At 31.4% G+C, this 15,217-nt stretch overlaps 2 protein-coding genes across 2 annotated transcripts; both read left to right on the top strand.

Annotated features, from left to right (window-relative positions):
- Window positions 1–232: 232 nt before the first annotated feature.
- On the top strand, window positions 233–3,268 carry LOTGIDRAFT_172904 (hypothetical protein; the record flags this gene model as incomplete). The annotated part of the gene is made up of 2 exons (XM_009050089.1): window positions 233–691; window positions 3,260–3,268. The coding sequence occupies 2 exons, from the start codon at window positions 233–235 to the stop codon at window positions 3,266–3,268; spliced, it is 468 nt and encodes a 155-aa protein (XP_009048337.1).
- A 913-nt stretch (window positions 3,269–4,181) lies between these two features.
- LOTGIDRAFT_172903 (hypothetical protein) lies at window positions 4,182–8,798 on the top strand (the record flags this gene model as incomplete). Its single annotated transcript, XM_009050088.1, has 6 exons — window positions 4,182–4,211; window positions 6,018–6,137; window positions 7,414–7,545; window positions 7,888–8,073; window positions 8,374–8,484; window positions 8,784–8,798. The coding sequence occupies 6 exons, from the start codon at window positions 4,182–4,184 to the stop codon at window positions 8,796–8,798; spliced, it is 594 nt and encodes a 197-aa protein (XP_009048336.1).
- Window positions 8,799–15,217: the final 6,419 nt, after the last annotated feature.

Genomic DNA, 15,217 nt, shown 5'->3' with positions numbered 1-15,217 from the left:
GGTAATTTCTCTTAGAATATTAGTTTAACTCAGTGAATTCCTTATTTGGATGTAATAGTGCAACATTTGGACTTGTGGTAAATGTCTTTTGCTATACTTTCAATCTTTCGTAATATAACTTTACATTGAAAGTTTCAGTAAAGAAGACATATGTTTGTTTCAAATGTTGTGCAAAAGTCTTTGAAAGAGTAGAGACAATTCTGATTCTTTGATTTTTGGAAAGTTATTCAACATGAAAATGCATCAAAGAGTCAAAACAGATCTAAAACCTGCAACTCCTAGTCCTAGAGAAGTAGTCAGGAATGGAACTCCAGTGAGAACCAAAGAACGCATATCAGATCCACAAAGTTCTGGTTCCGTGCCAAATCTCAATGGGTCTATACATCAGAAACATTTAAACAGAACCTTTTCGAAAACCTTGCCAAATAAAGGGTTTGTTTTTGTGGAACATAAAGAAGTAGAATTAGGCGTTGGATCTATAAGCCCTCCTGGGTATCAACAAGATACTCTTTCTGCCTCTCGTAAGAAACGGCAGATGCCAATAAGCTCTAGTCCTCGTGCTGGTCATGAGAATATTAAACCGAGTGTTAATCCAGATGATATTGATAGTCCTAAGGATTCAACTTTTACCTCAATTAGTAAGGACAAACCTAAACATAATGCTAAAATCAAATCCTATCTTAGAACTAAGGTAAGTTTGAAGAACTATTTCTGCTACGTTGTCATTTTGTCAGTGTTGTTTTGTATGTTGTGCTTTTTGCTCTATCTGTAAGAATCATAACAAGATGGCTATTTCATTTTAAACATTGCTAGATAAGTCAAGTGAAATGATATCCTCAGCAACATATATATATTTTTGAGAGAAAAGTGTTGAAGAGTTGGAAGTAGAGGCGCTGGTAGTGGCATTAGAATATTTTGACGTGATTTTAGGGGGTTTAGAACACAATTAGTTTACAAATTGTGGATTTGATTGTTTGTCTTTTGACATTTCATTGATGTATTGTCAAATCATCTCTCAAACGAAGTCAGGATTATTCATAAGAGTTTATTTTGTCTGCTTGCCATGCTTCATAGGAAGTTATATTCAAGAATGTCTTCCATGGATACATTTCATACATAAACTTTTATCTCTTAACCTTGAATTTACCATGGAAAATTTTAAATATCTACTCATATTTTGATGTGAAGGTTGTGTAAGAAGGTTTGTTAATATTTTGGTGAGTTTGTTGCAATTAGGGTCAAATTTTTATGGTTTGGCAAACACGTGTTATAGTTTTTATATGTACACTATATTAAAATGTTACTTGTTTTTCCTGTCCTTCAATGTTACTAATGAGATAGCTTAATACCTGTGGCATTTTGAAAATTTGTAAAATCCACTGGTATTTAGAAATTTAAAAAAGTGAATTCCCATTATTTCTAAAATGCTTCATTCTAAAGTTTAAAATTTGACATTATATGAAAACAATACACTCTTAGTTGCATATTGTAGTAAAAAAAAATGGACTTATAATGAATTATGATTAAATGAGTATATAACAAGGAGGGCCGATATCTAGTAAATAACTGTCTATATATGTCATAATCTTGCATGAGTCAGTTTTCAGACCAAGATTAGGCATGTCTTTGCTCGGCCTATAAGGGTTGGTCAAACTGGACTGCCACAATTTGCAATCTTACAGCTACTAGAATATTTACTAAGCTGGCAATCGTGAAAGAATACAAGAAAAACTTTTATGAAATTACAAACTAAGACCTTGACAAATCGTATCATGTACACATAAGGCTCTGCCTCAGCTGTTACTCTCTAGACCTTTCTATTGAGATCTATGGACTCCATACAGGCATGCACCACAGTTGCAAATATAACAGTAAATATACAGTTGTGTGTGTACTGTGCTTTTATTATGTTCATGAAAACATTTGTCTAAAGACATGGGCTATTTCAACATGTTCCAGAACAGACAGCTAAACCTTGGCATTTGTTTTGCTTATGTCTTAAATAGAATTCAGTTTTATTCAGAATGTTGAAATCTCATCTGATTATCCTATCTCCATCTTCAGAAAAATGACCTTTCTCTCTTACTTTGTTCTCCTTTCCTTGAGTTTATGGTCTGTCACCTTCAATGATAGCCCAGACCAGTTTCAGTAAATAAGTAAATAAAATTGTCTTGTGGTGGCCATTAGATAGTGAAGATATAAAATAATGATAAAATATTGAAGTATTGAAATGTGTTTGATGATAAATAATAGTATGTTGATGATAATCGATGTGGTTGAATGAAGAGCATTAAAACTAATTTCAATATGTTGAACTGGTCTGAATAATAATACCCCACTGTGATAAAAGTTTCTTAAACTGATCTAGCTATAGCTTATTTGCTCAATCAGTGGCTTAGAGACAGTGGCTTTTGATATAGCTATATCTGTTAGACATGTCTGTTTGTCTGCCCTAAATGTCCAATTGAAAATATTAGGAAAGGGTCAGTAATGTGTCAAAAAAGAAAAGAACTGCACAGTACACAATTAGGTCTAGTCTCAAATCTAGAGAGTTAAATAGCTTGTTAAAAGATTCAAAATGACAATTTTCTGAAGATCTGGAAAAGGAATGCTTTAAATGCTTATTTTGACAATGGTCATTCGAACTGGTCAAAGATTTCAAACACGAAAAACACATATGCATGGTATGATCTTGATTTTGATATCATCTTAATTTTGATATCATCTTATAATTTTGATATCGTCTTAATTTTGATATCATCATTTTGATATCATCATTTTAACATCATCATAAATTTGGTATCATCTTCATTTGATATCATTTTGATTTTCATATCACCTTATCAGGTTAAGATTTATTAAATTTCAACATCTATTTTTATCAGGTGGTCTTAATTAAAGCAGAAAAGCACAATATTGATTTATATAGTAATATACAATACCTAGTCCACACTTTGACCTAGTTGAGATATTAGACCAGCTGTTAGTCAGACTTATATTAAATTGTTACAAATGAGTAAAAAAACTTTAAACTTACCAGGTGATTTCCTACTATCTTAACTAATCTCATTTCAATTTAATGCAGCTGTAATTTATACCGTAATTGAGCTGAATTGATTTCATGAGACTACCACAAGAAAAGTAGGTGTGTCTTCCTCAGCTGAAAGTTATGGGTGCAAATAGTACAGCATGTTATGGACAGTTTCAAAAGGATTTAGAACAGGAGTTTCAAACTTTTTCATTCTTTTATCCCTTTCAGGATGCTTGAACGATTGCATTATCTCCCTACCCTTAAAAATCCTTACCACATCGTGATTTTCTCTTTTCCCTGCAATCCTTTTCATGTTCCACCCAGGTACAGAGAAATTGGACCCAAACATCTGATTAATTTCATATCCTTTAAAGTTAGTAACTGATAATGTAATAATAAAAGTAAATATTATATATTAGAAACCATTAGGATGATAAGATGTAGGTCTCTCAAAGGTTATATTCAGATAAGACATCATGATATACATATCATTTACTTACATGTATAGTAATTGTTGATGGTGACTTGTTGTTGTTTATAGTTGAATAGCTTGTGTGTTATCTTTGTTCTTGACAAAACACATTGCTGTTCAAGCTTTGACAAGGAATACTGTTTATTTGATTATGGAGAAGCATCATAGGATTGTGTGATGGAACGTTTATTTTCAGTTTCTCTTAAACTTTAATTCTTTGAAGCATATTTTGAAGATGTTGATGCTGATGTACGAAACACCAAAGCAGACTAAGTTTCATTCTGTGCCTATGAGGGAAACATGTCAAAACGTATGAAACTTTCACCAATAGAAATTGATGCATAAAGCTGTGCCTATATAAACAAACTGTAAGAGAATGACATGTGTAGATAAAAAAAAACTGATTTTACTTAAACATGATTTTTGTTTTTCTTGTCATTCTGTTGTTTGGAAATTTGTAAGGAAAATTGTATTATGTGAAAAAAAAAATGAGAAGTTACGAAAAATGTGTGATTCATGCTGCATTTACACAAGAAATGTTAATCTCATTGTTGATGGATGTTAAAGGATATATATTTTGATTTTTATGTGACTAAAATACTGGTACACCATACTAACTTGACTAATGTTGTTAGTTTAGTACCGGTATTTTATTAGTAAGATCTGTATATGAACATTATGGAGGAAAATGAAGAAACTGATGATGAGGTATGAAATGCTATTTCTATTCTCTGAAAATTTTCTTGAAAAAATTACCAATTTTGTTTGATTATAATATTTATTTTGATAATGTTTTTGTGACAATGGGTCTTAGAATAGATTTGCAGTTCATATAGGTCACATGAATTGTCTTGGAGATCTTGAATTCTCATGGAATCTATGGGGAAGGTTAGTTTGGTTTGGCATTTTGGTCTTGGAAAGGAAGGGAGGTTATTTCATTTCCTGGACAGCTTTTTTTCCTTTTGGCTAGTTTACATGATCAATTGTAATCTTGCCCTAGAGAAAAAATATGGAACAAATCTGGTTCAACACCTACTGGAGCAACAGTTGACCAATCTCTCAACAAAGCTCTGAAAGTCCCGATAATATAAAGAGGATCCATGGTATTCATTTTCAGTTTAGAAATTGTCAGATGAAAATGAAATCATAACATTTTAACATCTCCTTTCAGCAAGCGGACAATAAACTTGTTTTAAACAACATCAATGTTTTCTGACATTTCTTCATATTTACATACTTTATTGTGAGATATTATTATATTCAAAATGTCAACAAATATGATGATTAAGTCACAATTTGAAAAAATTAAACTTTAAAAACAACACAAGTGTTGTCATGTTTATTCAAATCATTCTTTTCCTTTGAAGTCACCTTTAGGAATTCATGACATCTTTAATAGAGTCAGGTAGAAAAATAGCATGGTTTATTTTCTCCTTGTATAGTCTTAGTAGTTTAACTTGTTTTGCTGTTTCACCATGATCTTGAAAAAGGTAATTTGCTTAGGACTTCCTGATAGAATTCTGCTTTCCCTTGGTTGTTTATTCCTAAATTTTAATGGTAGGCTACATTTTTGTTGATTCTTGCATTACTGAAACTTTTTGCATGTCTTCTGCTTGCATTTGTCGGCAAGTCATGTACATATCTGCAGACATAATCTCATTTTCTGATTTCAAACATTGAATACTTTATCGAGTGATTAACTTAGCTTAATTTTCATTCGAGAAGAATTCATGTGGAAAGTTGAGAATTATTAGAACTTTATAAACCTATAGTGACATCCTATTGTTCTGTCAAGAGTTAAAATTGCTGCCAGATATTTTTATATAGATTTATTAAACAATAAAATAGTATAGTAAATGCTTTTAATTGTTGTACATTGTTAATGTTTAGTATTTTTTTGTTAGATTGTACTTGCTCTTGCATGCTTCAATTAAAAAGAAAATCTTATCTGCATTTCTGTTTTGCTGTAGGTTTAAAAAAAAGTCTTTATTCGAACAATTAGACATGTTCTGTTGATCTCTCATTATCTAGAAAATTTTTTTTCTCTTTATCTCTACTGTATATAACGTTATCATTTTTCCTTTTGTGCCAAAAGCCTATGATGTTAAATAATGAACCCTGTGTGCTACAGACTGTGCATGTTAAAGTTCCCTCGACAGTTGGAAATTGAAAACTAGTAGGCTAATGCCACTGTCCTGGCAAAATTTCCCTCAAAGCACCCTGCATAGCGTTACCTGTCTTCATTAGCCCGCATAGTGTAGAAAAGTAAAACTCCATTCAGTTCATTTTGATTAATGAAAGCAACCTGACTATGTGAAAATGCATTCAGTTGCCAACTACAGTTCCAAAATTTGGATCTGGATTTTTAACAATAAGAAGTGATTGTGTGATGAAAATTTAGTTTTGTCTTTGAATTGAATTTATGAATTTTAATTAACCAAGTTATATTTGTTGCAATTATTTTTTAGCATTTTGATAATATATATATTAAGTTCATTCTATTTATTTTTTCAGACAAAACGAGATGAAAGGGAGAAAGAAAGAACATTACAGAAGAAGATTAACGAATTACAAACACAGCTACAACGATTAGAAAGACGATTATCTACTATAAGAACAGAAAATGAAACACTTGTAAGTTATTGCATTTGATTTCATTAAATTATATTTTTTAAACATGCTTCCGGTTTATTTTTTAAAAATTAATTAAAAGAATTACCCACACTATATATAATATGGAGGTATATTGTCATTACCCTTGTTACTACATATTCAGAATTGACTTGTGAAGGTGATAGGGACGCGATATTGCCACAATCTTGGACTAGTTTAATATTCTCTAGGTGTATCAGTGATTAACGAGAACATAACCTAATTGTGTGTGAGAAAATATTATTTTACTCTTTTGATGGACGATGATAATTGTAAGGAAGTAGAATATAAGGTATTACAAAGGCAATGCTTTCTTATCCTCATTGAAAAACATGGTAACCTTGGGCTCTGTGTATTCAAAAGCTCGCAAGATGTTCATTAGTCCAGCGAAGTGAAACTTTGCTCTTCCTCAGTAAATTTGATATCAACTATGAAATAACAAGTCTTGTTCATACATATATCAACAAATTACTTAATTCATATCATTATATTATTATTGCTATAGGCAGTACATATTTATTGATGTAGTCATTATTACTATGACTAGAATTACTATCAAATATGCACTCATTTGTACTTACTTGCAAATGAGCGGTGACTCAGTGAGTTAGACACTTGCATGCTAATTTGAAGGGACCAGGTTCAATCCTGGCATATGTCAAGATAATACCTACAGATTTTTGAGTGACGCAGGTTGAAGGGGCTGTCATGAAAAAAGAATAGGCTAATGCCATTATCCCTCAAATTTCCCTCAAATTCATTAGCCCAATTAGATGCAGATAAGTAGGACGTAAAACTAGCATCCATTTCATTGTTGATGTACAGATGTGTTAAACTATAGATTTAGTTTCCAGTAATATAATCTAAATACACTGTTCAATAATTAAAGTTATTCAGCACTTCAAATTGATTAAAACTGTCTACTGAATAAGGAGAATGGACGCCAAATTAGCATAAAATGCTAAATGAAATTCTTCAAATTACTTGGACTGTATACTTATTATAGATGTTATTTCTTATAAGTCTCACATTTTAACAGTTTCATTATCGGTGGAAGTGTGTGCAGCAAAAAGAGACTGTACTTAAAAGACAGTTACACATTACAAATCATCACAAATGACATTAAATAGTCGTCTCTGTTAAATATCAAAGGGGCAAACAATTTTATGACATCTTTTATTCTATATCTTTGTAATAACCTTTTCAAAATCAGATTTTACTGTTGAACAGATTCTAGAATTTTCATCTATCATTTCAGAAGCAGAAACACGATGAACAAAAACCACTGGAAGAAAAGATTAAAGCATTAAAGAAAAGAAATGCAGAATTAGCATCCATTGCTAGACGGTTGGAAGAGAAGGCAAAGAGTTTACAGCAGGAAAATATTAAGGTATATAAATTACTAATATAGAAATATGTCTTAAAGGGAGATAATTCAATACTGCCTGTTTTAAGTCATGTCCAATTCTGCATGAAACAAGACTCTGATGGGATGCTGTGTCAAGCATTCTGCTTTGAATTTGTTTTACTGTACTTGGTCTTGTGTATCCTCTTAAGTTTGTCAATTTTCTGAGGTCATCTCCAAAATCTTACACCTTATTAAGAAAAGTTATCTTTCTGAAATATGGTTATGGCAGTTATTTTTTGCCTCTGAAACTAGAGATTTTGTGTTAGCATGAAGATTGAAGATTTTGGATAACAACTGACAATGGATCTGTTATTTTGATTTCAGAAATCGAAAGAAGATAGTAGTAAAGATGGAGAACACGTTAAGAAAATGTTTGCTCGACAACGAGCGAAGGATTTGGCTGAACATGCTAAATCTATGTTGGCTAAAGACAGAGAATTGGAAAATTTACGGAGAAAATGTCATGAACTGGCTGACCAAATTAGTAATGGTGAATATGGTACTCCTCAAGTAAGTACAACTTCAAAATTTAAGGTCAAAGGTTAAGTTATATTTTTATAGGTAGAATGAATCTTCTAAATTTCCAATTTTCATTATGTCCTCCAAAAATTGAAGGAATCGAATTATTTGAGAATAATTTTTGACCAACCACAAAGGTTAGACTTTAAAACTGACTTGTGACCCTTTTGACTTAAAGCTTTTCATCTGATGATGATAATGTAAATTATTGAAAAGTTGTGTAATAAAACTCAGGAGTAGTATATGATTAAATTGTGTTCCATTATTTAAATGTATTTGTTATATGTTTAGAATGTGGAAGTTTATGAAGAAAAAGAGGAGTTGGTTAATATTATCAAACAGGCAGCAAAAGAAAGATTACAGATGGAAAAACAAATGGTTAAATTACGTCCAGGAGCTCAGGTAAGACCTAATTGATTATTTCTGATTCTGACTAACAAAACACTAGTCAGATATTACTGGCAAATAATACACCACATGAACAGAATAATTTAACATGAGTAGCTATCAAATAACAGTGTTATTTATTACAAATAAATGAGTATCAAAACATTATCAAGTTTTTAGCTTCATAACAATGAGCACATGTAGCCATTGCCATATGTGGAGATGAACAATTAAAATTATGTAACATTCTCCTGTTCTAGTCTTATATGTGGAAGTGAACAATGAATATTACTGGTATGTATATATTGTTGCAGCAAATTGCTTGGTGATTATGTACAGTAAGAATAAAAGTGAAGAATTTGACCCTGTGAAGGTCATCCTGATTCAAATGAATCTTATCCATAACATCAACAGTATTTCAAAAATGCTCTCAATTTGCTTGACATAAAATAGTGCATAGGTTTCAATGGAATTTGGACTTCCAGGAATTTCCAATCAGTTGTACTGAACAATAAAAGAGCAAGCAATATCAATGTCTAGGAACACTGTAGGAAATTACCATAAGAAGTAGATTTCTTGAATAGATCAACATATAAACTGATGTGGAATATTCTACACTAATCCAAGTGTCGTCTGCTTATCATTTCTATTCACATTATTTTCTTGTCTTATAATCCCTCCTTAGTTACATCATGAATCCTATCATGGTGATTTTTGTGCACTTCTATTAGGGACGTAAAATATTTTGCAAGTACTATCGGTACTATTAAGTATTGATGTATGCCAGAGCCGGTGCCTTTGACATCTGTCAACCTTTCTCATCATTTAATGACAAACCTATTAAAATTTTGAAAATTCTGAAAGTGAAGATTTAAATTTTTTTTTTCAAAATCTCGACCATGTACTCAATTTGGAGTAACCTTAATCCTTAGTTACACTTTTTATGAAAGTCATTAGCGGGGTTAGTTAGAACAAAGTCAATTAGGTACAAATAATAAAGAAGTATAGCAATAAGTCAAATGAGAGGATGAAGAAATGTAAAACTTAACCAGGCAAATCATTTTAATCAAGTGAGAAAAATCCATTTTCATCCTCAGACAAATTCCTTAAAGCAGCATGTTAAGTATATGATATAGGAGAGTTAGATATAGAGAACAATATGACAGACAGATCTGATAGACCATAAATATTGAAATCACATCTTCAGGCCTGGATCAAAACTGTTTTTTTAAGAATGTCTGATGACTCTGATATTGATATTTTTTTATTATTGAATTAGGGTTTAGAATTGAAGGAGAAATTTCCATTGCTCAAACCAACAACTCTGAACCACAAAGAACATTTTTTTGACATGAAATTGCAAAGAATGAAGGCAAAGAATTTCCTACATCTGAGTTGGTATTTTCTTATCAAAAGTACACCTTTAACATTTTGATAACATGTAAGCTTTTGCATTTATAGTTTACAAACAAATCCCATACTTCCTCAACACCTTCAAATTTTAAGAAAATTTCAACAGATTAGTCATTAATCCAGGCTGCAGCATGATCCGAGTTTAAATTAGGCAAAGGTTGGTTTAGATGGACTTAAAATAAATCAATGAAAAAAAACAGACATTTCTTTGTGGTGTTCTTTCAAAAGTGAAGCATTTGCCAGTTTTTTGTACCTTGTCTGTGGTGTAAATATCCAAAATGTATCATAAAGTAAAATGGCCATTATCCCATGGTAAGTCATCTTGATTTGGCTGCCAATGTCGTCCCAGTAGAGCCTGAGTTGAATTGTTTTTTGTGAGAGCAGCTTTAAAGTTCTATTTTAAGTATTTATAGACATGGCTTAAAATACTTCAATTATAATAGAATATAAAAAATACATGTTTTTTTTCAAAATAGAATAGAAGTTCTTGATTTATGATCCAAAAATACCAAGACTGTCAATAAAAGGATTCATTCTAGTATAGTCTATTCATTAGACTTGAAAGTTGTGATCTGAATTAAAGATAGATAGACTATTACAGTAAGATTCATTGAATCTTTAAAGCAGAAACTTTTACTGTTTTTCAGAGGCGTATTAAGCGGTGCCCCTCTTGGGTCATAGAAATGAAAAATTCTACTTTCACGTCAAAAATCATTTTAAATCCAAAGGGATGCTTGTCTATGAAATCCTCACTATTCCACTGTAGTTTTTGCTTCATGGCCATTGTTTCATGGTTAAATCTCTCCTGATGAGAATTGTTAGTTATCCATACATAGGTCAGCAGCATAGTCAATCAGAAACAATTGTGTTGTTTTTTTTTTTTTGGCCAAGGAGAATTTTTAAACAAAAGAAGTTCCAGGAAAGAGGTCTGGAAAATTTGTCTGAAGGACATTTTGACATTCGATTTCTTCATATCATGGACAATGTTGTTTTGTGAAGGCATGTACCAAAGATGTGATTGTTGTTCGTTGAAATTTATCGATTATATGTGTTAGATTACAAAGAATAAAATAGTTAACATGTCTGACACCTCCACCCTGAATAAACTAAAGATTACAAATTGTTGAGAAAAAATAAGTGTTAATATCTTCTATTATGCCTTCAGTGGTGGGTAATGAATTTTTTATTTGGCTTACTGCCGATCTAAATAGTTTAATTTTCTCAAAATCAATTCTGTAGGCAGTGAAATACGTAGACTAATTTTATATATATACTATTCTATAAATATTTGATAATAAAACAGTGCCCTAAAACAACTTGAAATGTAATCAAATTCAAACAAACTAGGGGAAATTTGATGATCATTATAATTTGTAGAGATTTTTCAATGTATATAGTTGTTTCAATTTCAGTTGATAAACCTCTATTTCAGCTGCCTGTATCACCTTTCAGAATCAAATTCTAACTTTAAGTTTTCTAACAATGAAATGAAAAGTACCATGGAAATTTAGCCTGTTGTTATTTCTGCAAGATTTGTCAGTTAACTTAATAAGATATACAAAACTTTAATACTGCAAAATTTCATTTGAACCAAAATCACATACATCTATTTTTGTGCTTCTTTTGGTAAAATAAAAGTGCCAATTATGAGAAAAGGGCAATTGTAGAAATGGGGCTCAATTTTTACGACCCCAATCACTTTTCAGAATCAAAATTTGACTTTCAGTTTCTTTACAATGAAACGGAATGATTATGACTGATTGATTTTAAGCTATGGTATAGTGCATTCTGAAATTTATTTGACAAGTTTATAAAAGATTGATGACCTGTTATTCCCTTGAAATTTGAAGATAGAAAAAGAAAATATAGAATTATTTTGATTGAATTATGTTTGTTAGAGAGAGAAATTGACTTGTTTTTATGTTAAAATCAATATTATCGTCTTCACTGGAAAACGGAAGCAAATTGAAACCAACGTTGTGGTCATGTCTTCCATTAGTTATGTTTGTTTGTTAACAGACTTCACTTTTCAGTCACATGACTTACTATGTATAGTCTTATTTTTTTTTTAGACAAATGTGATTAAAATTCAGACCTGGAGATATAAGGTAAAGATTTGTATGTCAATCAAATGATCTCTAGACAAAAATAAGAAAAAATTCTTAAGAGAATTTAATAGAGGTTCTGAAGGATCCCATATACCAAACCTCTTAAAAAGTCTTAAGAGAATTTAATAGAGGTTCTGAAGGATCCCATATACCAAACCTCTTAAAAAGTCTTAAGAGAATTTAATAGAGGTTCTGAAGGATCCCATATACCAAACCTCTTAAAAAGTCTTAAGAGAATTTAATAGAGGTTCTGAAGGATCCCATATACCAAACCTCTTAAAAAGTCTTAAGAGAATTTAATAGAGGTTCTGAAGGATCCCATATACCAAACCTCTTAAAAAGTCTTAAGAGAATTTAATAGAGGTTCTGAAGGATCCCATATACCAAACCTCTTAAAAAGTCTTAAGCAGATTATTTAGCAATCAGATTAGAAGCAATGACCACCAATTGTTCAACATAGCCAGGCAAATGATTTCTTGTAAAGTCTCCTATGCTTTTTTTAATGGTGCTACTGAACAGATAGACCAACTGAAATCTGTAGCACGGACCTCGAAGATTTAGAAAACTCACTACAATACCCATTATCTGCTATCTCCTCCAGAAAAAAAAAGTTGTGTTGAGCTCAGTATTGACATTTAAACATTTCAAAAGATGTTCACAAGTTGGTTAATGGCCCTGAAAAAAATTAGTTGACAAACTGTTTGATCACAGATAAATATTGAAGATAAATCGGGGACAATTTGCTCTGAAAATGAAAACGCTTTGTACATTAATAGCCAATGATGTTCAACTAGATTAATATTGACCGCCATAGTAATCAAACAAGACTATCTTGTAGTCTTTATTATCAAGTTAATGTCATATTGTTTACACATTATTAAATATATTTGACATTGTCTGCCATGACCTGTAGTCTTTATAATTTAAGTCTTAAATTCAAACACATTTATTCCTTGAAGTTTATTGGCTTTATAACTTATAACTGAGCTTTGTAGGATGTAACACTCCATTTCTCTCTTCCTATATTAGTATCTCATGGGAATATAGTCACATTAGCTTGTGAACTCAATACAGAGTAACATATATTAATGAAAACTCATGAGTTTGGTCTTCTAAAAAAATCAACATGGTGTTTTTGAGTTTTGACCCTTGACAATGGTATTGGCTTTTGACTGTCTATTTTTCATCCTTGAAATTTGCAGATATAATGGGCAACCTCCTCTTGTCATCATCTGAGAATTTTTGTTGTCTGCTTCCATCAAACTTGCAGAAACACAATATTTGTGTCTGTTTCAAGAAGTAGAAAAAGTGTTTATAGGATTTGAATGAGAATAAAATAACATTATCTTGTCTGTTTTCTATCAGCTATATAATTAGATATCTGATCTCTCTCTCTCACAACCAACTGTAGACTAAGAATATTCTGGAATTTCAAATAATTTAACTGCCTCAAAGACAGATATGAACAATCTTCACAATGTCAAGCTATTACAAATGTCATCTAATACATTAATTGCAATAGACATCTAGTTTGTGTAAATTCTGTCATTGATTGGAATGTGTTCCAGCAAATACAGCCAATCATAGACTCCTGATGACACTCAAAGCAAAATCGTTTTCAGTCCTTCTGTCGTGGGCTATGATTGGTTGTAATTGCTCTTACAGAATGTGTTTATGTTTTGAAGCTTTGTGTGTACATTAATTATGGCACTGATAAAGAGACTTCTATTCTGGTTTTCAGATTTTTGCACAGATCACCTTTTGTTTCAAAATGAAAATATATACATCTGCTTATTAATGGTGAAATGTCAATTATATTATTATAATGCGGAAATGAATTTACAATATCTGATGCTTTATTATATAATAAAAATCATGTTAGAATCTTGCACAGGAAATTACATCTGTAATTTTACACTGGGTAATAGTTTTACATGCAAGTAGAAAGAAATTAAAAATATGACATGGCTTAATATTCCAAGTTAGAACTGTTTGAACTTTACACATGATTTACAATAATGCCCTTAGCAGAAAATGGTTCCATTTAAGCAGGCAATAAAGCAGAGATAATGGAATCATGATGTCAAGTTTTTGTTATTTCATCATTTTGATTGATTTGACCTCCAGTCATAAATCTTTTGTTTCTTTCAAGTTAAATTACATATTTTCTTTCTGAAAGTCATAACAGCTTTAGTTCATAACAGTTGAAACTCCATTACAACATTATGTGAGTTGCATTGCAGCTGATTATTTTTTAAATCTGAGTGAGTTGGCATCAAGTTTTCAATCTGAACAAGATTAGTTTCACTGACCAAATCTCAAATTCTTTTGAGAAAAACTGCTGATTTCATTCTTGTCACTTGTATACACTTTTTTTTTAATAAGAAGGAGGTTTCTGATGAGACAAATAGCTTCAATTGATCAGACGATAAATTTGTATCAAATCCATACTAGGGTGGTCCGAAATTTGTTATCATGCATCTCTGGCCCACATCTTGGAGGCGCCACTGTACTCAATTAGCTGAGGTAGACTATTCTCCAGCTTGATACGGTGAAAATGAAAGGAGTTAGATTAGTAATTTGAGATAATGTAGGTAGTTAATAAGGTAGAAAAGGTTTTCTCATTATTAGAATTTTACTTGGTATCAGTACTAATTTTGTTATATTGATTTATATACTAATTATTATGGTTTATATTTCATGGTATCTGCTAGAAAGGTCATTATCCCTTGTTTAACCCTGGAGAGAGTGGATTTTAGTTGACATGTTTCTGCTTCTTCTGGGAAAATGAAGTAGAAAATGACATGCAGTGTGCAATAAGGTGAAGTTTAGTGGGATAACCTTATATCTCTTTCAACTGTCAAGGATCTTAAATGTGCAGTACCTGTAGTACCTAGGGTATGGGCTCCTTATACCATCATAGCAACAAGACTCCTATTTTTCATGTCAGACATTGTGGCTTACATCACTAACATGGGAAACTGATTTGAAAAATCTGAAGATATCACCTCGACCTATGATCAGGATTAAACCCCAGCTCTTTCTCTTTAACGTTTGTCAAATTAACCTTTTGACCTAAACTGATAAACACTGTGTCAAAAAATGCCAGTGCTGGAGAAGGTAGAAAATTTAAAGCAGAGTGTAAGTGAGTTAGGTCAAAAGGTTAATTTGACTAACGTTCAAGAGGGCTAAACCTGTAGTGGCTATTTTAAAAATAAAAGCTAATT

This window comes from Lottia gigantea, assembly GCF_000327385.1.
Source record: "Lottia gigantea unplaced genomic scaffold LOTGIsca_144, whole genome shotgun sequence".
Lineage (NCBI taxonomy): Eukaryota > Metazoa > Mollusca > Gastropoda > Lottiidae > Lottia > Lottia gigantea.
Note: the sequence above shows the minus strand (reverse complement) of the source record. Positions and strands in the feature narration are given on the sequence as shown.